This window comes from Myotis myotis, unplaced genomic scaffold (genome assembly GCF_014108235.1).
Source record: "Myotis myotis isolate mMyoMyo1 unplaced genomic scaffold, mMyoMyo1.p scaffold_m19_p_41, whole genome shotgun sequence".
NCBI classification, from domain to species: Eukaryota; Metazoa; Chordata; class Mammalia; order Chiroptera; family Vespertilionidae; genus Myotis; species Myotis myotis.
The window spans coordinates 1,476,062-1,503,163 of record NW_023416348.1 but is presented as its reverse complement, the minus strand read 5'-3'; the positions used below and the strand labels follow the sequence as shown (position 1 = coordinate 1,503,163).

The 27,102-nt window shown below is 71.7% G+C and overlaps 2 protein-coding genes across 4 annotated transcripts; one reads left to right on the top strand and one right to left on the bottom strand.

Annotated features, from left to right (window-relative positions):
* Positions 1–697: 697 nt before the first annotated feature.
* ZBTB42 (zinc finger and BTB domain containing 42) lies at positions 698–2,936 on the bottom strand. Of its 2 annotated transcripts, none has more exons than XM_036306467.1 (2): positions 2,637–2,936; positions 698–2,330 (listed from the first exon to the last, which is right to left on the bottom strand). In XM_036306467.1, the coding sequence occupies exon 2, from the start codon at positions 2,311–2,313 to the stop codon at positions 1,063–1,065; it is 1,251 nt and encodes a 416-aa protein (XP_036162360.1). In that variant the 5' UTR covers positions 2,314–2,330; positions 2,637–2,936; the 3' UTR covers positions 698–1,062. The 2 variants fall into 2 exon arrangements, with proteins under 2 accessions (XP_036162360.1, XP_036162362.1); XM_036306469.1 differs by having other exon boundaries at positions 2,788–2,936.
* Positions 2,937–6,996: 4,060 nt separating this feature from the next.
* AKT1 (AKT serine/threonine kinase 1) lies at positions 6,997–26,526 on the top strand. Of its 2 annotated transcripts, XM_036306404.1 has the most exons (14): positions 6,998–7,176; positions 9,399–9,510; positions 18,701–18,829; positions 21,513–21,624; positions 21,831–21,978; positions 22,192–22,323; positions 22,393–22,458; positions 23,164–23,232; positions 23,433–23,558; positions 23,715–23,843; positions 23,976–24,190; positions 24,578–24,665; positions 25,441–25,543; positions 25,760–26,526. In XM_036306404.1, exons 2-14 carry the CDS (start codon positions 9,465–9,467, stop codon positions 25,837–25,839), a joined length of 1,443 nt encoding a protein of 480 aa, XP_036162297.1. In that variant the 5' UTR covers positions 6,998–7,176; positions 9,399–9,464; the 3' UTR covers positions 25,840–26,526. The 2 variants fall into 2 exon arrangements, with proteins under 2 accessions (XP_036162299.1, XP_036162297.1); XM_036306406.1 differs by lacking the exon at positions 18,701–18,829 and having other exon boundaries at positions 6,997–7,176.
* The last annotated feature ends 576 nt before the right edge of the window (positions 26,527–27,102 follow it).

Sequence of the window (27,102 nt, the reverse complement as noted above, 5' to 3'; positions counted from 1 at the left end):
CTTCCCGCCCAGAGAGTACACATCTCCCCCAGAAACCCGGGGGAACCAGACCCTGCCCCTCCCCGGGGCTCCCCGCTGCTGGCAGGGTTCGCATGACCACACACACGTACACACACATGTACACCCCCCCATGTGCGCACCTCCCCACACACACAGGGGAACCGGGTCAGGGAGCGCTTCATGCCCAGTGGGCAGTCACACTGGCGTTTCCGCAGGTGAGGGGCCGGGGGTAGGGCAGTCAGAAGCAGGGATCCCCTTCACCCAGCTCCCTGGTCCCCATGGGGTCCAGGGTCTGCAGCGCTAGGCTCAGCAGAGGCAGCCACAGGGGGAGCCTCACGGGGAGCTGAGGGCCGGCAGGGGGCCGGGCTCTGTCCACCTGCTGGGAAGGGCCTTCCACTCGAGACCAGAAGACGAATAAATAGGACAAGTGTTGCCAGGAGGAGGGCAAATAACTTAAAGCTGCTGGACGCTGCGCCGTGTCCAGTCACTGCCTGCAGAACCCCCAGCCCGGGGCTGCCGCGGGCCACAGCCAGGGGTTCCAGCAGCGGGATTTGCTCAGCGCGCAGGCGGGCAGGGAGGGTGGCCTCAGCCGCCGCGGACACAGCAACGTCCACAGGCGGGGGCTGTGCATGCGTTGGGGGCTGGGGCCCTGCCCTGAGCCAGCACATGCACTGGCCGCCCCCCCCCCCCCCCCGCAGCCTGGCACCCCCCAGCCGCTCAGCTTCCCCAGGCTTCATGGCCTCCCAGTGCGTGGGCCTCCCCCGCAGGGGCCTCACTGACAACTTCTGTGATGTGCAGCCTTCGCCAAGTGGGCCCAGATGCACAAGGGTCCCCTAAGGGGGCCAGGGGAGTCCCCAAGGCAGGACGCGGGGTGCCCCAGGCGAGGTGCCTGGGCTAAGTTCAGGGGCCCTTGCGACACCCCCAGAACTGGGAGGAGAGGAAGACGGTGTCACAGACAGGGCACAAGGTGGGAGCAGCGGGCAGCCCCGGGGCTTCCACTGACCAGCTCCGGGCCCCTCGCACAGCACCCAGCGCCGCCCCAGCCTCCCCGGCGGCGGAGGGTCACACCAGGCCGCAGTGGAACTTGCGGACGTGGCGGTAGAGGTCCCCGGACTGCGTGAAGCGGCGCGCGCACCAGCGGCAGGCGTGGGGCTTCTCGCGCGTGTGCACCACGGCGTGGCGGCTCAGGTTGTGCGAGTACTGGAAGCTCTTGCCGCACTGCCCGCACGCGTAGGGCTTCTCGCCCGAGTGGGTGCGCTCGTGGCGCTTGAGCGTGTAGGCGCAGGAGAAGGTCTTCCCGCACAGCGGGCAGGTGGGCACGGCGCCGTCGGGCGAGAGCCGGGCGCGGGCACCGTCGCGCTCGCGGAAGTGGGCGCTGAGGTGCCGCTGCAGCGCGTGGGCGCTGGGGAAAGGCTGGCCGCACAGCGGACACGTGCAGAAGCGGCCGCCGGGCGCCAGCGGGTCCTCCTCCGCGGCCTCCCGCTCGGCATCCAGCTCCAGCTCCTGGCCGCCCAGCCCCCCGGGCAGCAGCTCCAAGCCTCCCACCAGGCGCCGGGCGGCAGGAGCGCGGGGAGGCTGCAGGGGGCCGGGGGAGCTCAGGGGGCCCACGCGGTCCGGCCCCGACGGCGAGTCCTGCTGGTCCCTCACCGGTGGCCCGGCCCCTCGCGGCCGCTGACCGCAGGGCGGGGTCTGGAGGACAGCGGACGGGCGGCCTGGCTCCCGCCTCCGGCCGGGCTTCAGCGACAGGTCCAGGGCCCGGTCCGACTCCACCGGGGCCTGCCAGGGAGGGGGCCCCCGCGCCCCTGGAAGGATGGTGGCCTTGAGCCCGGTCCCGGGCAGCCTGGTCTTCTGGGCCGCTGCGCGGAGCTCGGGGGACCCGGCGGGCAGGGGGCGTGGCGGCGGGCGCGCGGGCTCTGCGCCGGGGGCCGGGGTCACGGGCGGCGCACGGCCCTGCGCCCGGAGGCGGCCCTTGCAGACGCTGACGACGTCGTCCATGTGCAGGTAGCTGGCGGCGGCCAGCACGTCCTCGACGGGGAGGCCGCGCAGGTCCAGGCGGCCCTCGTACATGAAGTCCAGCAGCCGGGCGAAGGCGGGCGCCGTGACCACGCCGCCGCTGAGCCGCACCGTGTGGCGCCCGCCCGCCGGCCGCTCCCGGTAGAAGAGATGGAAGTAGACGCTGCACGCGGCCAGCACGGCGCGGTGCGCGGGGAAGCGCGCGGCGCCCACCAGGACGGTGCAGTCGCACAGGAAGCCGAGCTCGCGCTGCTGCCTCAGGCGGCCCAGCAGCCGCCCGCCGTGGCCCGGGAACTCCATGCCGCCGCCCGCATCACCTGGACAAACGGACGCCGTGAGCGCGCCGGGCCGCCGCCCCGGCCCCGACGCGCCCTCCCTCCCTCCCCGGGCGGCCGCGGGCAGAGGGGCGCGCACCCGCCCTCCGCAGCCGCCTGGCACCTGCCCCGCGCCCGGCAGGAAAAACTCGACCGAAAGTCAACAGAAGCCGCTCCGCGGCGGGGGCGGGTCCGGGCGCGGGCGGAGGGGGCACAGCCGCGCGGACCGCACGCGTCCCCGCCCGGGGCGCCCCTGAACTTCACTCCGGGGCGGCCGCCCGCCGCTCCCCCGACGCCGAGTCTGCTCACCGTCGCCGCCCCGGTCCGCGCCTCCAGCTGCCGCCAGATGCCGCCGCCGCCGCCGCCGCCGCGGGCCCCATTTATGGCAGCGCGGCCGGGGGAGCGGGCCGGCGGGCGGGGCGGGCAGAGCCGGCGCCCGCCCCCCGCCCCCCGCGCTCACCTCACGGTCCGGAGCTCCCCTCCGGCTTCGCCGCGCCGCGCCGCGCGCCCTCCCCGGTGTGGCCCGGAGCGCGGAGCTGGGGCAGCGCGCCCCGGCGGGGAGGGCGCCGGGCGGCGGGCGGGGCGCCCTCCAACTTGGCCGGCCCGGCACCGCCTGCCGCTCGCCCCGCCCCGGAGAGAGCGAAACTCGGGCGGGGGCTGGAGGGGGCGGGCCCGGCGACTTCCCGGAGCGCGGAACCGCTGAGGTCACCCTCGCCGCCCCTTCCCTGTCCGCCCCACCCGACTGGGCCCCGCGTGCCGCCAGCTGGGGCGCTGGGTGGGAGGCGATGCGGGGTGCGGCGGGGGAGGGGGTCTCTCGCGATACTTGCCGGCTCCCTCTCGGTGTCCCCCCCTCCCGCCCGATGGGGTCCCCACTGCGCCCGTCTGCTAAGAGACCCCTCCGGAGGATCAGCGCCGCTCCTGGTCCCCGCTGGGGCAGGTGCCCGAGGGCGAGGGCGCAGTGGGCCCCTGGCCTCCTGCTGTGCGATGGAGGACGGGGCGCGGAGGGGGTCGGACATTTGGAAAAGATGACACCCCTGTCGTTGGAAGCCGCTGTTTGAATTCATGTAGCTGGGACCCTCTTGCAAAACCCAATGGGATTGGACCTTGGAGTCCAGAGCGGGGGCCTCCCTCTCTCTCAGGGACCCAGCTCAACGCTGGCCGGGGGAGCTGTGTGTCTGAGGCCGGGGGAAAGGGCACGGCCCAGCAGACGTGGTGGTGAGGGTGGGGGTGGGTGGCCGTGGAGCCAGCGCAGGTGGGGAGTGTTCAGGGAGGGAGAGGCACGGAGGCGCCTGGCTGGGGTCCTGAGGAGCTCGTGTTTCAGGTGCCAGAGCTGAAGGTGTGAGGGGACACCTAGTCCTGCTGCCAAAAGGAACCCCCCTGCCCCCCCAGAGAAACAGACATGGTGTGGGGGTGCCTCAACCTGCTGTGGAGGGTTTCCCAGGGCTGACCTAAGGGCTGCGATTTGGACCCCCACCGGCACCTCCCAGATAGGGGGGGGGGGCGTGGAGCCTCGGGGAGGAGTCTGGTAGGAAAGGGGCCTTGACTAGGGTGGGGTGGTGCTGGGGGAGGCACTGGTACAAAGCATGGGGCCCTCGCCCAGGTGTCCTGGGCCGAGCAGTGGGAGCCCTGCAGCCTCCGCAGCCGGTGTGGGAGCAGGGAGAGCCCGCTCGAGGCGGGGCAGGGGTCGGGGAGCCCCAGTCAGAGGCCTGGGGCCACCGCATAGGATCACGGCCTGTGGGGAGGAAAAGCACTTCTTACACTAAAAACAGGAGCCCTTGTTTGTCTGAAATTCACTTGCCTGGCCATCCTTCATTCTCCTTCCCTAAACCCAGCCACTACGGCTCGGCCTCGGAGACTTCGTGGCTCCTGTGGCCCCATCCACGGTGGGGGGGGGGCCCTCCCCGAGGAGGGCCAACCCCGCTGCCACCCTGGCCCCAGCGCCCGGCTGGGCAGCGGGATTCACGTCTGGTCCGAGTGACCCAGGTGGGCCGCCCCAGGGTCTGGCCTCCCAGCCGCCCGTGGCCTTTAATCTCCCTGAACCCTGATGTCCCCCCCACCCCCACCCCGCCAAGCTGCAGGACCCCGGGCCTCTCCCTGGCCCCGCGGGCTCCTCCCCACAGCCCTCCCCTGGCGCCCCCAATCCTGCCTGTAGCAGTGGGCACCGAGCTCAGCGCCTGCCCACGCCCAGGTTCCCGCCCTCCAGAGCCAGCGTGCGGGGTGGCCATGCGGGGACAGGGCTCCTGGCACCAAGTGGGGCCGCAGTAACGCCTCGAGAATGAGTGCACACTGGCGCCCCATCCTTATCTCCCATGCTCTGCGCTGCCCGCCTGCCCACCCGGCCTCCCCTGGCTTGGGCCTGAGCCCCTGGAGGCAGGGAGGGGAGGCCAGCCCCTCGGGGCACTGGGTGGGGCGAGGCCCAGGGCGGGCAGAGTGCCTTGCCTGGCTGGTGGGACAGAGAGCTCCTGGGGCACCCGACAGAGGCCGTGGGTGCGGAGGGGCATGCAGGCCAGGACACTGCCAGCAAGAGCAGCGGGGTGGGAGGGTGGGGGTGGGGTGGGGCTGGAGGCCAGCCCAGGGGGCATGGGCTAGGGGAGGGCCGGCCCTGAGAGGGGCCTGGGGCCCTGCAGTCACCAGGTCTGAGCGAAGCCCTCTGGTCTCCAGGAGGCGCTGTCCCAGGCGGCACCCCGACTGCCAGTCCCACAGCCCTCGGTGCCCTGCCTGCCCAGCAAGGTCTCGGGCACTGGGATGACAGGAGGCATCACAGTGGTGTGGGCAGTGCCTCCCCGGTGCCGCGGGCCAGGCGGCCATCTGGCCAGGAGCGGCCCTGGGGCCCCGCCCCGCAGCTGCTGCAGAGACCAGGCGGCCGGGTGCCCGGCGAGGAGCCCCGCCGATGGCGACGGCGGCAGCTGCGGGGTGACAGGGCTGGCGTCGCCCGCGCTCCCCGAGCGAGCAGGCAGCACTTTTTGTTGGAAACATCTGGCCAAGGGACCCCAAAGCGGCTGCAGCAGTGACCGGCGGCGACAGGCTGGGCCGTCCCCCACCATTCTGTCTGGGGGCGGAAGGGGGTCCTTGGGGCGGGGCTGGCCCTGTCCGCAGGGTGCCCGTCACAGGGCCGGCTCACAGGGGCGCAGACAGGACTGGGCGCGGCCCCGAGTCGGGTGTGGGCTCACAGTGAGTTCCGGTGAGTGAGCCAGGGGGCCTGGGCCGCCTCGGTGCAGCCTCCGAGATGCTGCTGTTCCTCAAATGGGCCGCAGGCCCACGAGCAGCCCACAGAGTCCCCCCGTCTTCCACGAGAGGGCGCCCTCCGGGCCCCTGCGGCCCGGGCTGCCACCCCAACCATCTCTCGCCCTCTGCCTCCCCCTCCCCTCCCCACAGCGTCTGGGGTCCAGGATGGGGAGCGGGATGAAACCCCTCCAGGGAGAGCGGTGGGTGGGACAGTCGCGGAGGGTCCCCGGGAAGGTCTGTGGGGTGAGTGATGGACAGAGTCGGACTGTTGTGGGGTGACCCTCAGGTCAGGCGTCTGCCAGGCCTCTCGCTGGGCCCTGGGGGCAGGGCGCTGCCTGGGGGTGCCCGGCCACGCTGGGACACCGCACTGGGTGTGTGTGTGTGGGGGGGTGCGGCCAGAGGGTCCGCGGGGAGAGGCCGCGAGGGACCTGGGAGCCCCCTTGCCCAGGAGTGCGTGTCCCCCAGCGGGAGGCAGTCCTCCCTGGGGAGCGACCCGCTGTCCTGTCCGCCCAGAGGCTGGGACTGAGCCTCAGTTTCCCCTGTGGGAGGCGGTGGGGGCTGCCCCTGCCCCTGATGGCTGTCTATACCGCCCGCTGAACTCTGACCCGTGAAGAACAAAAGTGCCCCCTTCCCCGCCATGGACCCCCTCCGGGGAGAACTGGTCTTCCTTCTTCGCGGGGGTGGCCATCAGCCCCGCCCCGCGGGGGGTCAGAGGGCGTGTCTGCGGGGTTAGGGCCCCTCTGCCTCCGGCCCTCGGCTGCCCCCAGCGGACTGTGGGGGCCCGGGGACCGTGGGCACCGCGGGGAGCGTCCTGGCGGCCTCCGCGGTCACAGCCCGACCCCGGGGGCACCGGGCCGAGTGCGTGCCCTGGCGCAGCCCCGCGCCCTCTCCTCCCTGTCGGAGCCGCCACGTGTCCGCGTCTTCCTGGGGGCGGGGAGTTCCTGGAAGCCCCCCGGGGCGGGCCGCCCCGCAGCCGGGCTGCACCCACGGACGGTCGCTCCAGGTCCGCAGTGCGGCAGCCTCCCCGCCCCCGGCCTCCGGCCCCCGCCGTCCGCCCCGCCTCGGCGCCGGGCAGGGTCCCGGCTGGTCCTCCCGGGCCATCGCAGCGGCGCCCCCCTTACCCCCGCGGGGGGCGGCCCAGGAGGGGCGCGTTCTGGTGTCACACTGACCCGCACCCCACCCCCACCCCCGGGAGGCAGCAGCTGGATGCGTCCCGGCTGCGGCCGCTCACGGAACAAACCGGGGAAACTGAGGCCGGAGGGCGTGGCCGGGGCTGGCCGGCGGCGCGCGCTGGGTCGTGGGCCCACCCCGGCCCCGGCCCGGCCCCCGCCCTCCCTCCCGGCCCGGGTGGGGGCGCAGGCGGCGGAGGCGGATGTGGGCGGGCGGCCGGGCGGGGTGCGCGGGGCGGGGACGGGGCGGGCCGGCGGCGGGACGGAGCGGCGGCGGCCGGCCCAGCGCGCGCGCAGCAGGCACCGGGGACGCGAGCCGCGGCCGCGCACGATCCCCGGCCCGGCGCGAGGCCCGCCCGACAGCGCCCGCCCGGCCCGGCCCGCGGGGATGCGGAGCGGCGGGCGCCGGAGGCCGCGGCCCGGCTAGGCCCGCGCTCGCCCGGACGCAGCGCCCGGTGAGTCCCGCCCGCCGCCCGCCGGGGCCCGGATTTCCTCCCCGCGCCGCCGCTTTGTTCCCGGCCGCCGGGCCGCGCAGCCGGAATGGAGGCGCGGGAGCAGGAAGTGGCCGCGGCCGCCTGGGCGGGGAGGCGCGGGCCGGCGACCGGGGGTGCGGGCCGGCCCGGCTCCCTCTTGACCTTGGGAGGCGGCCGCCGGCCCGCGAGGCCCGGGCTGGGGCGCAGGGGCGCGGCCGGGGCTGGGGGCGCCCCGAGGCCGGGCTCCCCAGACGCGCTGCGGGCGCCGGGCCAGTGCCGCCCGGTGTCCCGGAGACGCAGGGGCCTTAGGGAGAGGCCGGCCCGGCCACGGTTCAAGTTGGAGGGGGGCCGGGAAGGAGACCTCGTCCTCCCGCAGACAGAGTGGTCCGAGGCGCCCACAAAGGACGGCTCCCCCACTGGCTCGACTCTGCTTCCTGGTGTGGGCCCCCCGCCCCCCCCAGGCTGGGCCTGGAGGACGCTGGGTCTCGGTCCGAGGTGGGGGAGGGTGGGTAGACGGGGGCATGGCCTGTGCCCTGCGGCCAGAGGGCCTCTTCCTCCCCCCGGGCCCGCGGCTCCAGGCCCCCCTCAGCCCCCAGCTGGTCCCAGCATCTGGGTTCCCTGCCCACCGGCGGAGGGTACGCCCGCAGCCCAGTGTTTGGGGCAGAGGAAGGGCCCTCAGAGACAGGCTGCTGTGAAAGTTGTGATTTTATAATAATCACAGGCGTGTGCGGCGAGGGCCAAGGCACCGGGCGCGGGGCAGGTGGGCGCGGGCGCGGGCGCGGCGTGCGTGTCTGCGGACGCACGCCCCGTGTGCGCACAGATATATTTTTACACATGGGCTCCGGACAGCTGTCCGGCTCTGTCAGCGCGGGCCCTGGTGGGGGTAGGGGGACAACCGGAGGCCAGCCCTCTGCCTCCAGGCCACGCCCACCCAAGTGTCACCAGAGCCCCGAGCCCAACTCGCCTGGGCTCAGAGCACGGTGCCCAGGGCCCGGCTGAGCACGTGGGCACTTCCTCCGGCAAAGGGTGTCTTCCCTGTCGTGGCGTCAGGCGGGTCTAACTGCCCATCAAAATTCAGCCTCGGTCAGTGCAAAGCCACCTCCTCTGGGTGCCCAGCCCCCGCCTCGGGCCAGGGAAGCCGGGCGGCTAGAGAAAGACCCACATTGGGATCCATTCCAGGGGTCCTGGGGGGCTGCCCGGCTTGGGGGGGTGGGGTCCTGGAGAGGAGTCTGTGCAGGGCCTACCGACTGGAGTCCCTGTCTGGGGGGTTGCAGAGGCCTGGGATGCCCGGAATGGGTGATGTGGGCACTGGGTTTTGAGGGATGCCTAGGAGTTTACCCAGCAGGGGGCAGTGGGGAGGGCCATGCCAGATGAATGGCCAGCGTGTCTGCTCAAGAGAGGGCTGCTGGTGGGCCCTGCGGGGCGGGCATCCGGCCTGCGTGCGTACAGCCCCCCTTTGTCGCCGCCCGGACCCTGTAATTAGGGGTCTGCAACCACCCTGGACGGGGGTTCCCTACAGACGGGACCTGTCTGAGCTTCTTTGTCGCCAGTGCCCAGGCCGACCCGGCTAAACCAGAGGGGCTGGCCCACAGGGGCCGGATGAATGATGGAGATTCAGGCTGGTGGGGCCTGTGGTTTAGGAGGGGCCTGGGGTTTGGGGAGGGTTCACACCACCCTAGAGGGCGCCCGGTGCCCGCGCCAGCCACCCACACGCTGGCCCTGCCGTGGCTGTTTGAGCGGCTTGGCTTCCATTCCCAGCCTGGCACAGGGAGGGGCTCTGTGCCCGGCCCCGGGGGACCCGAACACCACGGAGAGGGGCAGCAGGCATCCTCAGCAGGGGGTCGGAGGTCAAGTGCCTGGGGCTGACGCAGCCGCGGGCTGCCTGGAGGAGGTGGTGTTCGCTGGGTTGGCAGGTTAGGGAGGGCCTTGGGGAATGTGAGTGGTTAGTACAAAGGCCAGGGGAGTGGGTATGGGCACGGAGGTGCCCCGGAAGCTTCGAGGGCCTGGGGTCCGGGAGGGTGGGGGGACCTAGGCCCAGGGAGCAGGTGGCGGGGACGAGGGTGAGGGGCAGAGATTGCGGGCGGCTGCACAGGAAGGTGGGCCCGGGCTTCGGCCCCGGGTGGGACGGGCCTCCTGCGCTCGCCGCTGGGTCAGCGAGTGGCCCCAGCTGGACACGGCCTCACACTGCCCTTCGCTTCCCCCAGAGGCCGTGGGCACCGCTGGGCTCGGGGAGACCCGCGGAGAGCGGAGCGTGAGCGACCCCCGGCACCATGACCGACGTGGCCATCGTGAAGGAGGGCTGGTTGCACAAACGAGGTGAGCGCCCGGGGCGGGGCCTGGGGGCTTCCCTTGGGGGCAGGGGCCTGGCAGCTGGGTGGCTGGGAGCCCGAGGCTGCTGGGCGGCCCAGGTGAGCATCCCAGGCACAGCGTCTCTATGGTGTTCAGGGCCCGGCCTGGCGGACCCCTGGGTCGGGGGAGGTAAGACGGGGCTGGAGGGCAGCTGGCGATGAATGGCCGCCCGGTGGGGCCCTGCTGGCGGGACAGCCACGCCACCTCCCGCCCGCTTTCCTGGAAGGCGGTGAGGGCTTGGGGCCGGTCCAGGGCCTGGCTCACAGTGGCCCGGGGCACTGCCCAAGGGCTCCTGAGGGCAGGGCGGGGCGGCTGGGCCTGGCCTGGTGCCTACCTCAGGCCTGGGCTGGGCCTGGGCTATGGGAGAGCTCTCTGCACACTGGGCCCCGGGCGCGGGCATGTTTGGGCTGCAGCCCGGTGCCCGCCCAGCCTCCCTTCCTCACTCCCTTGGCCCTGTGCCCCGGGCGGTGCTCGGACAGGAGCTGCTGAGATGGGAGCTGAGGCCTTAGCCCCTCACCTTCCAGCCCCGCCGCCCCCGCTGCTCAGGGCCAGGCAGGGGGGTGACAGGCCTTCCACCCTGGTGCCCTGTGCAGCCACTCCCTCCTCCTTCCTCCGGAAGTCCTGGTGGCCCCACGCCCCCAGCCCCCAGCCCCCAGCCACCTCTCGCTAGCTCTCTCACAGTTGGGGCGAGGGGTCCCTCTCCCCACCCCAGGGTCCCACCGGCTGTTGTGGGGGGAACCTCAGACTCTGATGGGCAGACAGGGAGAACTCACACGCTCAGGGCCAGGGCGGGGGCAAGAGCGTGTGTTGTGGGAGGGGTTTTGTGGGATGCATAGGAGCTCCCCACTATGCAGGGAGGCTGCAGCAGCAGGGTGCAGGCACAGAGGGATGGCAGCGACTTGGGGCTACAGAGCTTGGCGTGGGGGGTGGAGGATGTGGTCAGCCTTAGCGCTCCGTGGGGCAGCTGCGGGGGGGGGGGTAGTCCTCGCTGGGCCTTGAGAAGGAGACGAGGAGGCGGAGGGGCCTGTGGTCCGTAGGGAGACCTCTGCCTGGTCCCCGCGAGGCCCCGGCACCCGCCTGCCTCCTTGGTCCCCTCCCCAAGGCTCACCACTCCTGGTTCCCGGAGTCCTGCTCCCTGTGCGGAGCCCCCATCCGGCCCTGCTGTCGGCCTCCCCTCAGCCCTCTCGGGCCGGAATCGGGGACCCCCACACCCCCCCCTCCCCTCCCCTCGGTGCCCGGCAGCAGCACAGAAACTGCCACCTGGGACCAGTGCCTCTTGACCTCGGCAAACGTTTGTTGACTGAATGTTAGATCAGGAGCTGGCCCACAAGGTGGGCCAGCCAGGGTGGGGCCTTCTGAAGGCCGGGGGCCTGAGTCAGCCCAGAGGGGCGTCTGAGCCCAGTGCCGTCCTGTGTCCCTCTCCAAGGGCCGGTCCATTGGGCTCCCCGGGCCTTGGTTTTCCCATCTGTGTAATGGGAGGGGTGGTCGGGGAGGCCTGGAGTAGGGCATGTGGCTGTGGGGCCTGACCCGGGTGCAGTGAGGCCCTCGGCCTCCGGGGCAGGAGAGGGGCTGTGTCCCCCACACATGCTCTTCCTCTTCCGGGTGGGGGCGGTGGGGGCGGACGGGCAGTGGGAGTGGGAGGGCCCTGCTCTGGGCAGTGGGTCTGCTCCTCCCAGGCCCCGGTCCCACCTGCCCTGCTCACGGAGGAAGGTCTGTAACATGGGTGCCCTCATGCCCCCTGCTCCCTGTTCCTGGGGACCCCAGGACCTCTGATGTTCTCTGGCTCCCCACAAATGTTTGGGCGCTTCCTTGGTGCTGGGCTTTGGGGCAACCCGGTGAGAGGGTGGAGTCCTGGGGCGGATGCTGGGAAAGGGGTGGCTTTCGGTGGGTTGTTGGGGGACTCGGGACCCCCAGTGTGGGGCTGAGGTCCGTGGAGCCAGTGGACGGGAAGCACCACTCTCTCTGGGGTCGGGGAGGGTCAGGATCGCGTCCTGGCCGTGGACGGAGGCAGGAGGCCGGCCTGTGCAGATCTGATGGCGGGACGGGGCGCGGGGAGGGGCGCGGGCCTGCTGAGCGGGGCACCGGCCTCGTTTCCTCGTCTCACCCGGCCGTTCCCGAAGGGCCGCTGCCCTGCCACCCCCTGCGAGAAGCCTCCCAGGCTTCCTCCTCCCGCTCCTGGCTGACCCTCTGGGCTGCCTGCTGCCTCTCAGCGAGGAGGGGGGAGCTCTGGGCTGGGAGGGGTCCCAGATCTGCCCCAGGGTAAGCAGAGGGCCCCACCTTCAGGCCTGGCCCGGGGTGGCATTCAGAGCATGGGAGGGGGTGGGAGCTGTCCTCCTCCAGGGCCTGCCCCCTGAGGCCCGTCCCGGCCCCGCCCCCTCCCTGGCCGGTAGGTTAGGAAGCGGCTGTCCTGCATCCCGCCAGGGCTGGGCACAGGGCAGACGGCCACCCCCAGGCCCAGGGGTTGTGTGGGCATCGCAGGGGCAGGTGGCTGGCTGTGCGGGGCAGACCCTGGGCCCAGGCTCCTCCACTCCGTGGGCAGGTGGGCGGTGGGCACCCATCTGTGGGGAGGGACCCCGGGCTGAGTTCTGGGGGTCCTGACGCTGCTTTAGCCAGAGCAGCCGGGGGCAGAGTCCCCGTTCTGGGCCTGCACTGACCATGGGGTCCAAGCGCACCCTCGGGCCTCATGTCCGTGTGCCCCGTGGGGGGCTGGTCCCCGAAAAGTGCTCCAGCTGCTGGAGGCTCGGGTGCTGGGGGGCAGCGGGGCAGGTGTCTCTGGGGGGGGGGGGCACCTCCTGAGCCCCGAGCGGGTGTCCCCAGCGATGGGCCGGCTTCGGAGCATGAGCTGGACATCCTGGGTGACCGCGACCCCCGCGTGGGGGAGACACGCCGGCCGGCCGTGTGGGGCTGGTGGGCTGGTGTGGCCCCAGCTGCGTTTTCAAGGCCGTGGTCTGTGCTGTGAGCCCCCATGGTGCTCAGCTCTGTGTCCGGAGCGGGTCTGGCTGAGCTTGGCGGTGGCCTCGGCCTTGTCTAGGCTGCGCTAAGGCCGCGGCCGGTCCACGCGGCTGGTTTGGGGCAAACCCTGAGGCTGCCCTCCTGCCCGCTGTCCCTGACGCCCACCGGGTCCCACCCTCCGAGCCCATGGTGTGTCCCCAACCCAGGTGGGCCGCCCGGACCAGGTGGGCCAGGAAAGGGCAGGGGCCCTGAGAGCGGAGGCCCAGGGTGAAGGGAGGGGCCTGCTGGAGGGGGCGGCCGGGACGGAGGGGCACCTGGGCCGGTGCAGGCGGCAGCTGGCCGTGTGAGCCAGGAGGGGCGGGCCTGGGTGACATCACCGGGCCACGGTCCCGCCAGCCGGGGTTCGGGGCGGCGCGAGGGGAGCCCCTGTGGGCGCGAGGCTCCCTGCCTGGACGTGGTCACCGGTGTGGTCTGCCCGGTGTCTGGGCCGTGTGTTCCCGTGCCTCAGTTTACCTTCCCCCAGGAGCTGCGCCAGGAGGGTCCTGTGGGCACGAGCTCCGCGGGCCCAATCCCCGGTGGGTCTCAGGCCTGGCCTGACCCTCCCCAGCTCCGGGCCAGAGAAGGGCGCCCTCGCCTCCTGCCCAGGGGGTCCCGGCATCCGGGGAAGTGCGTCCGGGGGCCCTCCCTCTCCCTCCCTCAGGCGCAGCCGGCCCGCCTCTCGCTGTGGAGCAGGCATCATTGTGCCCGCACGTGGCCCTGAGATGGGAGATAGACGTCTGTGTTGCTGACACAGCCCTGCTCCGTCCCGGGCCTGGGCCCTGCGGGGCGAGGGGTGGAGTGTGCAGCCGGCCCTGTGGAGGGACAGCCATCACGCAGGGACAGGCCTGTGGGGCCTGTAACCCACCGCTGAGCGCCAGCTGCCGTGGAGGCCCCGAGGGGCCGCGTCCACGGTGCCGCCTGGGGCTCAGCGGGGCCGCGGGGAGCCTGCTGTTGCCCTGGCTGCAGAGTCGGGCGCCCAGGTCCCGTCCGGGTCTCCCCACCCCCCCGGCCCCCCGCAGTGCCCGCGGTCCACGGGGCGGCTTGTGCAATGCCCACGTCCGAGGGTCCGGCACTGGCCCTGGAGCAGGTCCGAGCAGGCGGTCAGGCCCGCGGTAGAGCAGGGGCCGGGCCTCAGTGCTAAGGACGGGGCCTGGGAGGCGGCCCTGTCCCTGCGGCGGCTCCTGGGCCAGCTGGCTCTGGCTGTGGCCGTGGCCGTGGCCGGGCCGGCCTATGTGGGGCTGAGTTTCCTGTTTTGTGAGTGTGTTGAGTTCTCCCTTCAAAACAAACAACAAAAGAGGAAGCTTGGCTCTGGCCGGTGTGGCTCAGTGGATAGAGTGTCGGCCTGTGGACTGCAGGGTCCCAGGTTCGATGCCAGTCAAGGGCACAGGCCTGGGTTGCGGGCTTGATCCCCAGTGGGGGGCGTGTGGGAGGCAGCCGGTCCATGATTCTCTCTCATCACTGGTGTTTCTCTCTCTCTCTCCTTTTCTGAAATAAAACAACAGCAGCAGCAGCACATGTAGATATAAAAAAAGAGGAAACCCGGGCCTCGCGGGGGGCGGGGGTGGGGAGCACTGCCTCTGCCCGGGTCCCAGGTGGCCCCTTGTGGGCTGAGCCCTGTCTCCTTCCTGGGTGCCGGGTGCTGTCAGCACAGCTGCCCTGTGCGGGGCCAGACTCGATGGGGCCCAGGAGGGCGGGCCCAGGCCCCGGACAGCCTCTGCCACCACCCCGCCACCTCAGGCAGCAGAGCGCATGGTGTGCAGACGGGAAACTGAGGCCTCGGCCGAGAAGGGGTGGGCGCGGCGTGCGGTCCTGGCCGCGAGCGCTCAGGGGCCCGGGTTGCATCAGGCTGGTTCCTGGAAGTGCCGCGAGGCGAGGGCAGGGCACACCCAGCGGAGCCGGCCAGCACCTCCCGGGAGCCTGCCTGTAACCGGAGCCGCTGCTGTCGACCTGCCCACTCCCGGGTCACCCCACAGCGGGCACACGCTGCCCCCTCCTCGCCCGTGCCCTGCCCGCCTGGGCCCTGCTCAGCAGCCCCACCAGAAGGGCCCAGCCCCGGCCTGGCCCCGGGCAGGCTGGCAGAGGGGCTGGGGCTGCAGGCTGGCATGCGCGCTCCCTCAAGACCAGGAAATAACCGGCCTGCAGCTCAGGACGAGGAGCGGGTGTGGGGCTTTGGGTGGGAGCCCCGGTGGTCCCCTCAGCCCACTGCCGCTGGCCCCGCCTGCCCAGGAAACAGGCCTAGGCTGAGAAGCGGTGGGCGCGGTGTGCGGTCCTGGTAGCGCCGTCAGCGGTGGGGGCTCTGGGCACCGAAGATGCCTTTGGTGGGAGCCAGGGCAGAGACCCCACATGGGGAGCCCTCAGCTGGGGAGGGGCTGAGGAGGGAATGTGGCCGGCCTGGGTTTGGGGGCCTGAGGGATGGCAAGGGTGGGTGTGGCCAGGGACTTGGGGCGATGCTGCCGGGGATGGGGGCGCACGGCCAGCCACCATGTCCCCGAGGGCAAGGTGGTGGGGAGGGCGTCCCCCCGTGGGTGTGGGTGGGTTAGAGCAGAAATAACTAAGACGCGGGCCCTGCGAGATGGGGGCCTGTCTGGAGGACAGGGTCCCCCCTGGCCTGGCCCCCACACTCCCCCATGCGGGGGGCTTTTCCTGGGGGTGTTGGGGATGAAGGTTCCCGCCTGAGACAGGCTGGGCCCACTAGAGGCAGGGGTGTGGTTCCACCTCTGAGAGTTTTCGGGGAGGGTGTGGGTGTGGCCGGCCCCCATGGGCTCAGGACAGCCAGGGCCCTGGGCGGGGAGTGGGGGGGCTGCTGGGCACCTGCTGTCCTTCCCCAGAGGCAGGTGCACAGGAGGCCCGGTCCCTCCTGTGCCCTTGGCGGGACTGAGCCGTGCGGGGAGCATCTGCCCTCTCTGGCCGAGAAGATGCCGCTCCTGCCCTCTCTCCTCTCCTCGCCCGCCTGGCCGTTGGTGCCCTGCCCCGCGAGGCCCGTGAGCGGTGCCCTCGGAAGCTCAGTCCTGAGCGAGCACCCGGCCGACAGGGTGGGTGCCCTCCCTCGCCACCCGCTCCAGGGCCGTGGTCCAGCCGCCTGGGCCCGGGCAGGGGGGGCCCTCGAGGTGACCCCTGTGGCGGGCGGCGATGGATGGGCCGCTGTCAGCGAGGCCATTTGCTCGCTGCGCCGGGGAAGGTAAATGGGCGCCCGGCAGCTGTCGGGGATGGATGTGTGGTCGGCGGGGGACCGCGCAGTCGCCGCTGTCAGCTGGCGGCGCTCCCCGGGCCTGCTGGGGTGCACTTGGCTGTGGAGAAGCAGCCCGGCCCCGCCTGGCGCCCCGCCAGCGCCCGCGCCCGCGCCGCCACCAGCACTGCGGCAGAGTGTGCACCCGGCTCCCAGGCTCCGGCTCGCAGGGGACTGGCTCGGGCTCAGGGTGCGGCTGCGTGGCCGGGCCCAGTGCCCTCCGCCGTGTGCAGCAGCCCCCCACCCATGGCGCCCACGGTGCCTGCCCCCCCCTGCAGGCTCCCCAGAGAGTGGGAGGGGCCCCTGGTGGGGACCCCGAGAGCTGAGGGCCTTGGGGCAGGAAGAGGTGGGCAGCCCTGGTCCGGACGTGGGCTGACCGCGTGGGGGAAGGTCGGGCACAGTCCCCTCCCTGGTGGCTGGGCAGGACTGGTCTCAGAGGAGCCGTGCTGCCCTCCTGCCTGCCCAGGGCTGGCTTCCGAGAGAGCCCGGGGGACCGTGCAGCGCCCCATCCTGCTCGCCTGGCACCAGCGGGCGCCAGAGCCCCAGCCCCTGCCCCAGCTCAGTCCCAGGGCAGCCCTGGCTCCCGTTGGTCTCCTGGCTGGGAGCCGAGCTGGGGGACCTGGGCCCCGTGGTGGCCCCAGGGCTGTGCCCAGGCCCGTGTGGGCCGCAGCGCGTCCAAGTGTTTGCACGGCTGGGAGTGGGGCCTCCCGTGTCCGGGCTGCCTGCTGGGTGTGAGCGGCGGCGCTGCAGGGCCAGGTCCCACTGCCCCCCGAGTGCCCGGAGGTCACCCTGCCGGTGGGCGGGCGTGTGGCCCCGGGGAGGGGGGAGCAGGGGACCCGCTCAGGGAGCCGCGTCCTGAGGGCAGACTCGAGCTTTCCGTCTGTTCCCTGCCCGTGTCTGTGCCCAAGTGAGGGCTCTGCGCCTCCCGTTGCCGGCACCCCGATGTGTCCGCCACCCCCCCTGCCCCCGGGCCTCAGGACAGAGGCCGGCCCACAGGTATCCAGTGGCCGAGAGGACAGCAGCGGCCGTGGAGTGGCCGCCTCCCGCACTGCCCGCTCCGTGTCCGCTCTACCCGTCTGTGCGGGCGGCCGCCGGCCTGCTGTCCGGTCTGAGCTGAGCTCATTCAGGCTCGGCCCCGTCCCAGCCCCTGGGTGGCCGCCGCCTGACCTCTAGGCGGGCACCTGAGACACTGAGAAAGGCTCTGTGTGTCTGGGCGCCTCAGCCCGCCCTCCAAGGCCCCGGGTTCCGCCCCCTGGAGGGGTGTCTGGGCTGCACGGAGCTCCCACTGCCTGCTGCCTGGCTTTGGGCTCAGCCAGGTAGGGTGTCGCTCCCATGGGTCCCCCCTAGCTCTGGGTTCCAGAACCTTCCCGGCCCTGGGGGTGGCTTGAGGGCAGGTGCAAGGTCACATGGTTGGGGTGGGCCCTGGGAACTCTGTCCCGCCCTTCCAGGGAATCCCACTGGGGAAACTGAGGCTGGCTGCTGTGTGGGCTGTGGAGCCCGGGACACGTGCCCCTGCGTGTGTGTGCGGCGCGGGGCGCGGGGCGCGGGGCGCGGTGGGGGCCGGCACAGTTGGTGCCTCAAGATGGATTTTCGGCTGCACGGCGAGGGCGCATCACGCTCCCCGCTCAGCTGGCGTCCCGGGGAGCGGCAGCTGGCGGGGTGCGAGGCCCTCCATCAGGGCCGACAGCTCCAGCAGGCGCGCAGGGGGTGGGAGCGGCAGCGGGTGGCCGCGTGGCGCCGTGGGGAGGACCTGGGAGGCCGGCCGCACCGCGTGGGCCTGGGCGTGGGCGACCACAGCGCCTGTCCCCGGGCTCAGGGGGAGCTGGCTGGAGACCCGGTAAATGCCGTGGGGTGGGGCAGGGGGCCTGGTGGAGACCCCACGGGAGCCAGGGACACAGCCTGCAGGCGGGCGCCCTGGGAAAGGCCCTGGGGTGGCTGGAGCCCCGTCTCCCCAGCAGCCCCCCAGCAGCCCCGGGTCCTGGAGGGCGAGGGGCCTTGGAGGCCACACCAGAAGCCACAGCTGTGGCGCCCGGGTGACGGCTGCCGGGACCTCTACACGGGATTGGAAGGGCGGGTGGGGGCGGGGAGGGTCGGACCCATTGGCGGTGGTTTCGGGCCTTTGCTCTTGTCCTGGGCTCCGCTGGCCCAGAGCTTAGGGACCGGCCCCCCGCCCGCTGGCTCCTCTGCGGGAGTGGCCGCCTAATTAGTAAGCCCTTCGCTGCGGCGCAAACGCCTTGCTCTGCAAAATGGAAATGAGGCGTTTTTTCTGGGTGTCAGTTTGAAAAATGACGGTCGCCGGCACAGCGCGGAGGACATCTGCTCGCTTCTGCACAGAGGCCTGTGTGCGGCTGATGTCGCGAATCGGGGGAACCTCCGCGTGCTCCGGGTGACCGCGGTGGGTGTGGGGTCGGGGGCGCAGGTCCCGCCTCTGGGCCCGATGAGCACGGTCCCGGGCGGTGGGCTCTGTCCTGGGTGCCCGGCCAGAGGGTGTGCTGTCTCCTCCACGGATGCCAGGCTCCGTCCCCCCCCCCCCCACCCCCCCGCCCGGGTCGGCCGTGGGAGCTGCCCGTTGGCCCCGTCACTGCAGTAACCCTTTCGGCCGACAAATGGCCGCCCCGAGTGGGGGGAGAGTTCCTGGCCCTGCGGCCCCAGCAGGTGGCTGTAGCTAGTGCTTCAACTGTTGCTGCAGAGTCACACTGGCTTGGTGCCACCTCCTCCAGGAAGGCCCTCTAGATTGGGCCTCCCCACAGCCGTGCCTTCCCCCACGTCCAGGTGCCCACCTGGCCCCTTCCCACCCGCTCCTGTGGGAATTGGGGTCAGAGCTCACGCATTTGGGGGTCCTGGGTGCCTCTGGCCCGGCACCGGCAGTTGCCTGATCGCTGCGGGCTGGGGTCCGAGGGTGGGGAGCGGCCGGCGCAGCCTCACAGCTCTGTGTCCCAGGGGAGTACATCAAGACCTGGCGGCCCCGCTACTTCCTGCTCAAAAACGACGGCACCTTCATCGGCTACAAGGAGCGGCCGCAGGACGTGGAGCAGCGCGAGTCGCCCCTCAACAACTTCTCCGTGGCGCGTGAGTGAGCCCCACGCCGCGAGCAGGGCCTCGGGGACCCCTGGCCCCTGTGTCTGGGACCCGCAGCTCCCGGGGCCGGCTTGGGCAGCGCTGGCTCCGTGTCACCTCGGGACCTGCCATCTCTGGCCGGTGGGCGTCTCTGTGCCAAGTTCAAGGCCGTGCCCCGGAGCTGTCCCCGGCACCCTTGCTCTGCAGGCGAAGGCCGGCTGAGTCGGGGCAGATTCTGGTTTGGAGCGGCCAGCGGGGGCCAGGGGGAGCCCAACAGTGTGGGGGCAGGACGAGAGTGCATGAGGGGCACCCAGCTCTGGGAGCCTCTGTCACCCCCAGGGAGAGCCTGTGGCTGCCCCCCCCGCACCTCCCCCCTGCAAGGCTGCCAGAGGCCCGGGACCCCCGCCGGCTGCGTGTGCCTCTGCCCCCAGCTTTGGTGGGGAGGGGGGCACGGCTGGCCCGGGAGAGCTCGCAAAGCCGGGCAAACCGGCCTCGTTCCGTCATTCCACCCGGGAGGGGCGGTGGGGGGGGCAGGTTGACCCTGCCCGTGGGGCTGAGGACGCGGAGGCAGGGGGTGGAGGAGGCTGAGCCGGGGGGGGGGGGGGGCGGCCTTCTCGCCCGGCCACCCTTCCCTGTGCTCTGCCCAGAGGCTGGCCCCTAACAGCCAGGTGGGTGGGGGCGTGATGGGCTCATTAACTGAGCCCCAAGCCCGTCTTGGGCTGCTGACTGGGATTCGGGGTGCAGTGCCTACTGTGGGTGTCCCGGATTCACCCCAGGTTTCTCTATACACGCTCCCACCCTCCGGCCAGCTCTGCCTTCCAGCCACCAGCCTCCCCAACCCCAGGTTCTGGCCCAGGGTCTCGGGGGGATGTGGCTCAGTGGGCTCCCTGCCTGCAGGTGTGCGGAGGTGGGGTGCCCTGCCACCTCGCTGCCCTGTGCCCGCTGCAGGGGCCGGGGCATGGCCAGCGCCCCCTGCCCCCCGAGGGCATCAGGGGTGGGGTGGCAGAGCTGCCGCCTAGTGAGTCTCCCCAGGGAGCGGAGGGGGGGGCCCAAGTGAGGGGAGACCCAGGAGGCAGACATCCCCACCTTGGCATCCCCATGGCTGTGGGGGCGGCCTGGCTGGGGAGGAGACCCCTCGGGAGTGCCCCCCAGGCTGAGGCACGAGGGTGGGGTGACCTCAGAGGCAGATGGAGGTGGGCACTGGCCAGGGGGCTGCCTGAGTGGGTGGGGCTGGGGCTCCGGGCCTCTGGGGGTGGAGTCAGCAGTGGGGACGAGAAGCCAGGCCCTGGTTTGGGCCCAGGGGCTCGGGACGTGAGTGGGAGGGGGGTGTGCACAGGCCCAGGAGGCCTGCCTGTCCCCGGCCTGTGGTGAGGGCGGCCCCTCCGTACCGGCCAGCCCAGAGCCCTGCTCTCGCCCCAGCCTGGCAGGCCGCTCCCTATCTGGGCCCGGCTGAGCCCTCTGTCGCCAGGGCCCAGGCGCTGGGATGGTAAAAGCCCCCCCCCCCCCCCCCCCGCCTCACAGGCTGGGCCAGGATCTGTCCTAGGAGCCCTCAGAGACCCCCACATGCACTCACGCCCCTCTTAGCCTGACCATCCCCGCAGCTCTGCACAGCAGGTGTGCCTGGCGCAGGGGTGCGTGACCCTGGGGTGAGCCTGGCTGCAGGGGTGCGTGACCCTGGGGCAGTGATGGCGAACCTATGACACACGTGTCAGAGGTGACACGTGAACTCATTTTTTTGGTTGATTTTTCTTTGTTAAATGGCATTTAAATATGTAAAATAAATATCAAAAATGTAAGTCTTTGTTTTACTATGGTTGCAAAGATCAAAAAATTTCTATATGTGACACGGCACCAGAGTGAAGTTAGGGTTTTTCAAAATGCTGACACGCCAAGCTCAAAAGGTTTGCCATCACTGCCCAGGGGTGAGCCTGCTGCAGGGGTGCGTGACCCTGGGGTGAGCCTGGCTGCAGGGGTGTGTGGCCCTGGGTGAGCCTGCTGCAGGGGTGCGTGACCCTGGGGTGAGCCTGGCTGCAGGGGTGCGTGACCCTGGGTGAGCCTGCTGCAGGGGTGCGTGACCCTGGGTGAGCCTGGCTGCAGGGGTGCGTGACCCTGGGTGAGCCTGGCTGCAGGGGTGCGTGACCCTGGGTGAGCCTGGCTGCAGGGGTGCGTGACCCTGGGTGAGCCTGGCTGCAGGGGTGCGTGGCCCTGGGTGAGCCTGCTGCAGGGGTGCGTGACCCTGGGTGAGCCTGCTGCAGGGGTGCGTGACCCTGGCCCCGGTGCCTGCCTCTCCCGCTGTGCGTGTGGTGCTGGCGTGTGCGGCCCAGCATGCGTGTGCTCGGGTGGCTGTGCTCCCGGCCGGTCAGCCTGTCTGCACCCCTGTGTGAGTCCTGCCCCCCAGCCCCCGGGCGTGGGGTGGCATCGTGGTGGGGGTGGTGTCCCCCAGCCGCCTCAGGACAGGCAGCCTCCCCCCTGGGGCTGGCTGTGGGGAGGGGGGAGATGGGGCCGGCAGTGGGCAGGCAGCTCTCACCAGTTCCCACCCTGCGGCCCCTCCCTGGGACCCCAGACCCCTCTCCCTGTGCCAGTCAGGGCCCCGTGCTGAGTGGGAGGGACACTGCGCCCCGAGGGCATGGATAGAGCTTCCCGGGACTGGGGGGGGGGGGGGTCTGGGCTCACCTGCGTCCCCCTCCCCCCCCAGAATGCCAGCTGATGAAGACCGAGCGGCCCCGGCCCAACACCTTCATCATCCGATGCCTGCAGTGGACCACGGTCATCGAGCGCACGTTCCACGTGGAGACCCCCGAGGAGCGGTAGGGCGGGCGCGGGCCGGAGGGGGACGGGGCGGGGGCAGGGGGAGGGGGCGGGCGAGGTGGGTGCTCGCCCCTCGCTCCCTGTGCTCCCAGGCTGTGGGGAGGGGATGCAGATCCCAGGGCAGCCGCCTCCTGGGGCCTCGGATGGGTGGGGGCGAGGCCCAGCCTGGGTAGGGCTAGGCTAGACCTTCGCTGACCGCCCGCAGGGAGGAGTGGACGACTGCCATCCAGACGGTGGCCGATGGGCTCAAGAGGCAGGAGGAGGAGATGATGGACTTCCGGTCGGGCTCGCCCAGCGACAACTCGGGGGCTGAGGAGATGGAGGTGTCCCTGGCCAAACCCAAGCACCGGGTGGTGAGGCCCGCTCCCCTCTGCAGCCCGACGCCCGGGACCCCCCTCCTCCTGTGCACAGTCTGACCACCAGAGCCCTGGGTAGAGTGGGAGGACGCTGGGGTTCCAGGAGGCTTGGGCGCTGTCACTCCCACCATCCCCCGAACCCCAGGGCTCGGAGTTGGGGTGCAGAGCCCCGGGCCAGCCCGGTGCCCTGACTCCGCCCGCCGCCCCCAGACCATGAACGAGTTTGAGTACCTGAAGCTGCTGGGCAAAGGCACGTTCGGGAAGGTGATCCTGGTGAAGGAGAAGGCCACCGGCCGCTACTACGCCATGAAGATCCTCAAGAAGGAGGTCATCGTGGCCAAGGTCGGTGCTGCCCGGGAGGGGGGCGGGGCGGAGCCCAGAGGTGGGAGGCGCTCACAGCCCGTCTTCCAGGACGAGGTGGCGCACACGCTCACGGAGAACCGAGTCCTGCAGAACTCGCGGCACCCCTTCCTGACGGTGAGTGGCCCCCACCCGAGGCCACCTGGGCGCCAGGGCAGAGTGCGGCCCTCTGTGCCCCGGGCTGAGGACTGGCGGGGGAGCTGGGGGCCTCCTGGCTGCAGCCTGGCAGCAGCGGGCCGGCCTCTGGGGTCACGGGGTGCTCCCTGACGCTGTGCTCGCTGCCCCGTGTGCAGAAGGGGCAGGTGACCTGGGGCCCCCTTTGCTCCGCCGGGTGGGGTCCCAGCCAGGGGCCCCTGTGCTGGGGTACTGGCCCAGGAGGAGTTTGGGGGAAATCCTTAGCCTGTGGGACAAGGAATCAGCTGGAAGTTGGTTTCCCAGCTCAGCCAGCTCCTGGCGGCACGGGCGACCCCTCTCCTCCAGGGTCTTGGGGGCCCAGCTCCCCCCGGGGGCCCTGGCCCTCCGCTCAGCCCTATGCTGGCCTCCTCTGCACTGACTGGGTCCAGGGCGGTGCCTGTGGGTGAGAGGTGGGCACGTCTGCCCTTTAGAGCGAGGCTGCCCCAGTGGGTGGAGCCAGAGGCAGCGGTGCCTGGAGGGCGCATCCTCCCCTTGTCTGGCCGAGGCCGGCCCTATGGGGGAGCCTCCGTGTTCAGGGAACTTGCCAGCCTCTGAGACGCCCCGAAACCTGGCCCAGCCTCACATCGCCCATCCCCCGAGCGGGCCTATGGGGGGAGCGGGCGTGGATCCAGCCTGTGCCCCTTGCAGGCCCTGAAGTACTCCTTCCAGACGCACGACCGCCTCTGCTTCGTCATGGAGTACGCCAACGGCGGCGAGGTAGGCTGCCGCGGGCCCCCCCTTTAGGGCCCCGCCCTCCCCTTAGGGCCCCGCCCCCTTGGGCTCACCTCTCCCCCTTAGGGCCCCGCCCTCCCCCTTAGGGTCCGCCCCTCCCCCCTAGGGCCCCGCCTGTGCGGGGTGGCGGGCGGCGGGCGGGGGTGGCGGGCGGCGGGCGTGGTGCGAGGCTCGGCTCCCCGCAGCTATTCTTCCACCTGTCTCGCGAGCGGGTGTTCCCCGAGGACCGGGCCCGCTTCTACGGCGCCGAGATCGTGTCGGCCCTGGACTACCTGCACTCGGAGAAGAACGTGGTCTACCGGGACCTCAAGGTGGGCGGGGCTCGGAGGGCGGGGTTGGGGCGGGAGGGGAGGGGCTGGGGAGGGCGGGACCGGGGCGGGAGGGGCGGGGCCGGGGCGGGAGGGGAGAGCGGGCGGGGCTGGGGCGCGGGCGGCGGGTGCTGACCGGAGACACCCCCCCACCCGCAGCTGGAGAACCTGATGCTGGACAAGGACGGGCACATCAAGATCACGGACTTCGGGCTGTGCAAGGAGGGCATCAAGGACGGGGCCACCATGAAGACCTTCTGCGGGACCCCCGAGTACCTGGCCCCCGAGGTGCGCGCCGAGCCCCGCCCCTTCCCGCCCGAGCCCCGCCCCTTCCCGCCCGAGCCCCGCCCCACCCCTTCCCGCCCGAGCCCCGCCGGTGCCGTCTGGGCGTCCGTGACCGTGGGCCGTCGTGTCCGGCAGGTGCTGGAGGACAACGACTACGGCCGCGCCGTGGACTGGTGGGGGCTGGGCGTGGTCATGTACGAGATGCTGTGCGGCCGCCTGCCCTTCTACAACCAGGACCACGAGAAGCTGTTCGAGCTCATCCTCATGGAGGAGATCCGCTTCCCGCGCACGCTCAGCCCCGAGGCCAAGGCCCTGCTGTCGGGGCTGCTCAGGAAGGACCCCAAGCAGAGGTGGGCGCGGGAGGACGGCGGGGCAGCGGCGGGCAGGCGGAGGCGGTGGGTCCCGGGCCCGCTGTGGCCCCCACACCTGCTCAGGAAGCCCCACCCACTCCACCCACGGCCGCTCTTGCCCCCAGCATTGTCCCCGCGGGGGCTCAGCCAGAGAACTGAGTCCCCCGCCCCGGGCGTGTCCCCCGCACTGACCGCACTGTCTGGCCCGCACTGTGCGGCGCTGTCCGGCGGCCCAGCCTCACCCCGGGAGGGGGCTGGTGGGTGTGCCGACAGGGGCGGGGGGCGGGCGGTGCGTGACTGGGCCCCGCAGGCTCGGAGGGGGCTGGTGGGTGTGCCCACCGGGGGGAGGGGGGGGGCAGGCGTGCGTGACCGGGCCTGGCCCCGCAGGCTCGGCGGCGGCTCTGAGGACGCCAAGGAGATCATGCAGCACCGCTTCTTCGCCAGCATCGTGTGGCAGGACGTGTACGAGAAGAAGGTGACGCCCACCCGCTCAGTCACCACACGCCCCCCGCGTCCACCGCTCACACGCCCACAGCCCCCGCTCGCCTGTGCACCCACTCTCCTGCTCACGCCCGTGCCTCCCCGGGCGGGTGGCTGCACTGGTCCCCGATCGCCGTGCGGGGCCCGTGTTCCCCGGAGGAGCCGGTGCCTGTGCGCCTGCGAGGGGTGCCCGTCCCTGGGGCCGCGCGCTGAAGGTGCCGTGGTGACTGGGAGACCCGCTGCTCCCTGGGCCTGGGGGAGGCAAGGCCCCCACACGGGACGCCGCTCAACAGCCCAAGTGGGTCAAGGACCACGGGGATGTCTGTCCCTCCATCCTGATTATCAAGGGGGAGCCCCCGGCAGCTGGGCCGAGCAGGCCCGTCCCCTGCACACCTTTCCAGGGGCCCTTGTCCCCTTCCCGGTTTATAAGAAGACCAGGAAGGGAAGGAAGAAAGTTAGGGGGAAAGAAAAGTGGGCGCTCTTCTCTTGCCTGAGAGCCTGGGGGAGTGTGTGGGGGGTGGGCTGCAGAGCTTGGCTGCACTACCTCCCGTCGCCTGCAGAGGCGGCTGTGCGCAGCCTCACCCTACCCTTGCAGGAGGGGCTCCTGGGCGGGGACAGCCATCCTGCCTGCAGTCCCCCTCCCAGTCCTGCTGTGGGCGGGCGGCAGTTTCCACCCCTGGAGACAGTGCGTGGGCTCAGCTCCCTGGGGTGGCGGTGGGGGTGCAGGGCCAGTCTGTGACCTGCCCGCCCCCACCCACCTGCCCCCGCAGCTCAGCCCGCCCTTCAAGCCCCAGGTCACCTCGGAGACGGACACCAGGTATTTTGACGAGGAGTTCACAGCCCAGATGATCACCATCACGCCCCCGGACCAAGGTGAGGGCCGCTCTCCCCGACTCCCCCCAAAACAACGGAACCAGGGTCCCCTGCCCGGGCCTGGGCCTCGGCTTTGATGGGAAGGGTCCCCTCTGGAGGGTGCTGATGGGGCGGGAGGGAGGGCCACTCCCCTGTTCCCGGCATGGGAGGGTCGGGGTCAGCGAGTCTGGAGCCTTCAGGGGCCTGCCTCAGTTTCCCTGTCCTCCCTGCCCGCAGACGACAACATGGAGTGTGTGGACAGCGAGCGGAGGCCCCACTTCCCGCAGTTCTCCTACTCGGCCAGCGGCACGGCCTGAGGAGGCCAGCCCGGTGCTGGTGACCCGCGGGCGCCACAGGCTGGACGCCGCCTCCGTGGGTCGGGAGGGGCCCGCAGCGCCGATCTGGAGCCAATGTTTCTCTCTGGAGGCGATGGAGGGACCACGCTCCTCCAGCGCGAGGACCTCGGTGCCGTGGGCAGGGCTGTCCGCACGCGCAGGGGAGGTCCTGCGGTTTTTCTTAATTTATTTCATCCAGTTCTCCAGATGTGGCCTCGCCTCCGGACGGATTCCGGTAGGAAACGCTGAGGACTGCAGCAGCCACGTGCACTTTGGGGTCCGGTGGCCCCTGCCCGCTCCCCGGCCCCTCCCGCCACCTGTCCCTGGCTGTCAGCTGTCCCCCCTCCCCTCGGGTGGGCCAGGGGCAGCCCAGGGCGACGGCAGGCGAGGACCGTGCGGAGCAGGCGGCTGAGCCCGTCACTGTGTGCGCTGTCCATGTGCGTTCGGGGCTCATCTTAGAGAAGAGCCCCCCGTCCCCCCATCCCCCCGTCCCCTCCCCGCCCCCCGCCCGTGCTTCCCCGGTAGCGCCTGTCCTGTCCTCCTAGCTTCTCTCCCGCCGCCCAGCCAGACACTGCGCTGCACCATGGCGTTTTTTTACATCAACTTTAGTATTTTTACTATTATGAGACTTCCCTCCGAATTCCTCAATAAAAACGGCTTTTCAACGTCGTGGCTTGTTTTGCTTGTGGGGAGCACCCCGTCCGGGCCCTGACACCCAGACAGCTTCTGAGGGAGGTGACTCCCCAGCTCACATAGACTTGCTGGAGGGGGTGTCCTGACGGTCCCTGTCCCACCTGGCCCCGTGCCCAGGCGTCATCTGACGGCCAGGAGGGACCCTGTAGGACCCAGAGCTGGCTGGCCCCCCCCCCTCCCTCCGTACCCCCAGGAGGGCGGGCTTCGGGCGCCACCTGGTGGCGAGGAGAGGAACGCCACCCAGCCCTAACCGTGTCAGCGCTTGGCAGGCAGGGCCCAGAGGACCTGGCTCCTCACCCTAAGTGGGTGGGCGCCCCCTGCAGGGTGCCCCGGGTGGGGGCGTCCCAGTCCTCGGTGGCCCTCTTCCCTCGGCTTTGACCGGCCGTGGGTCACAGCACAGCAGTGACGCCACCACAAGCAGCAGGTCACAGCTGAGGGAGGCCAGGGTCCAGGGAAGAAACGCCCGTCAGCGGGGCCTGTGCCCCCGGAGAGCAGCGAGGACCCTCAGGCAGTTACCTCAACGACCATCCACCCAGCCATCCCACCTCTGCC

Bases quoted from the DNA above. Each gene is read 5' to 3' on its own strand.
- ZBTB42 (XM_036306467.1), bottom strand. From the start codon at position 2,313: ATGGAGTTCCCGGGCCACGGCGGGCGGCTGCTGGGCCGCCTGAGGCAG.
- AKT1 (XM_036306404.1), top strand. From the start codon at position 9,465: ATGACCGACGTGGCCATCGTGAAGGAGGGCTGGTTGCACAAACGAG. The intron at 18,830-21,512 runs GTGAGTGAGCCC...CTCCCCCCCCAG, and splicing joins CAACAACTTCTCCGTGGCGC to AATGCCAGCTGATGAAGACC. The intron at 21,625-21,830 runs GTAGGGCGGGCG...GACCGCCCGCAG, and splicing joins GTGGAGACCCCCGAGGAGCG to GGAGGAGTGGACGACTGCCA.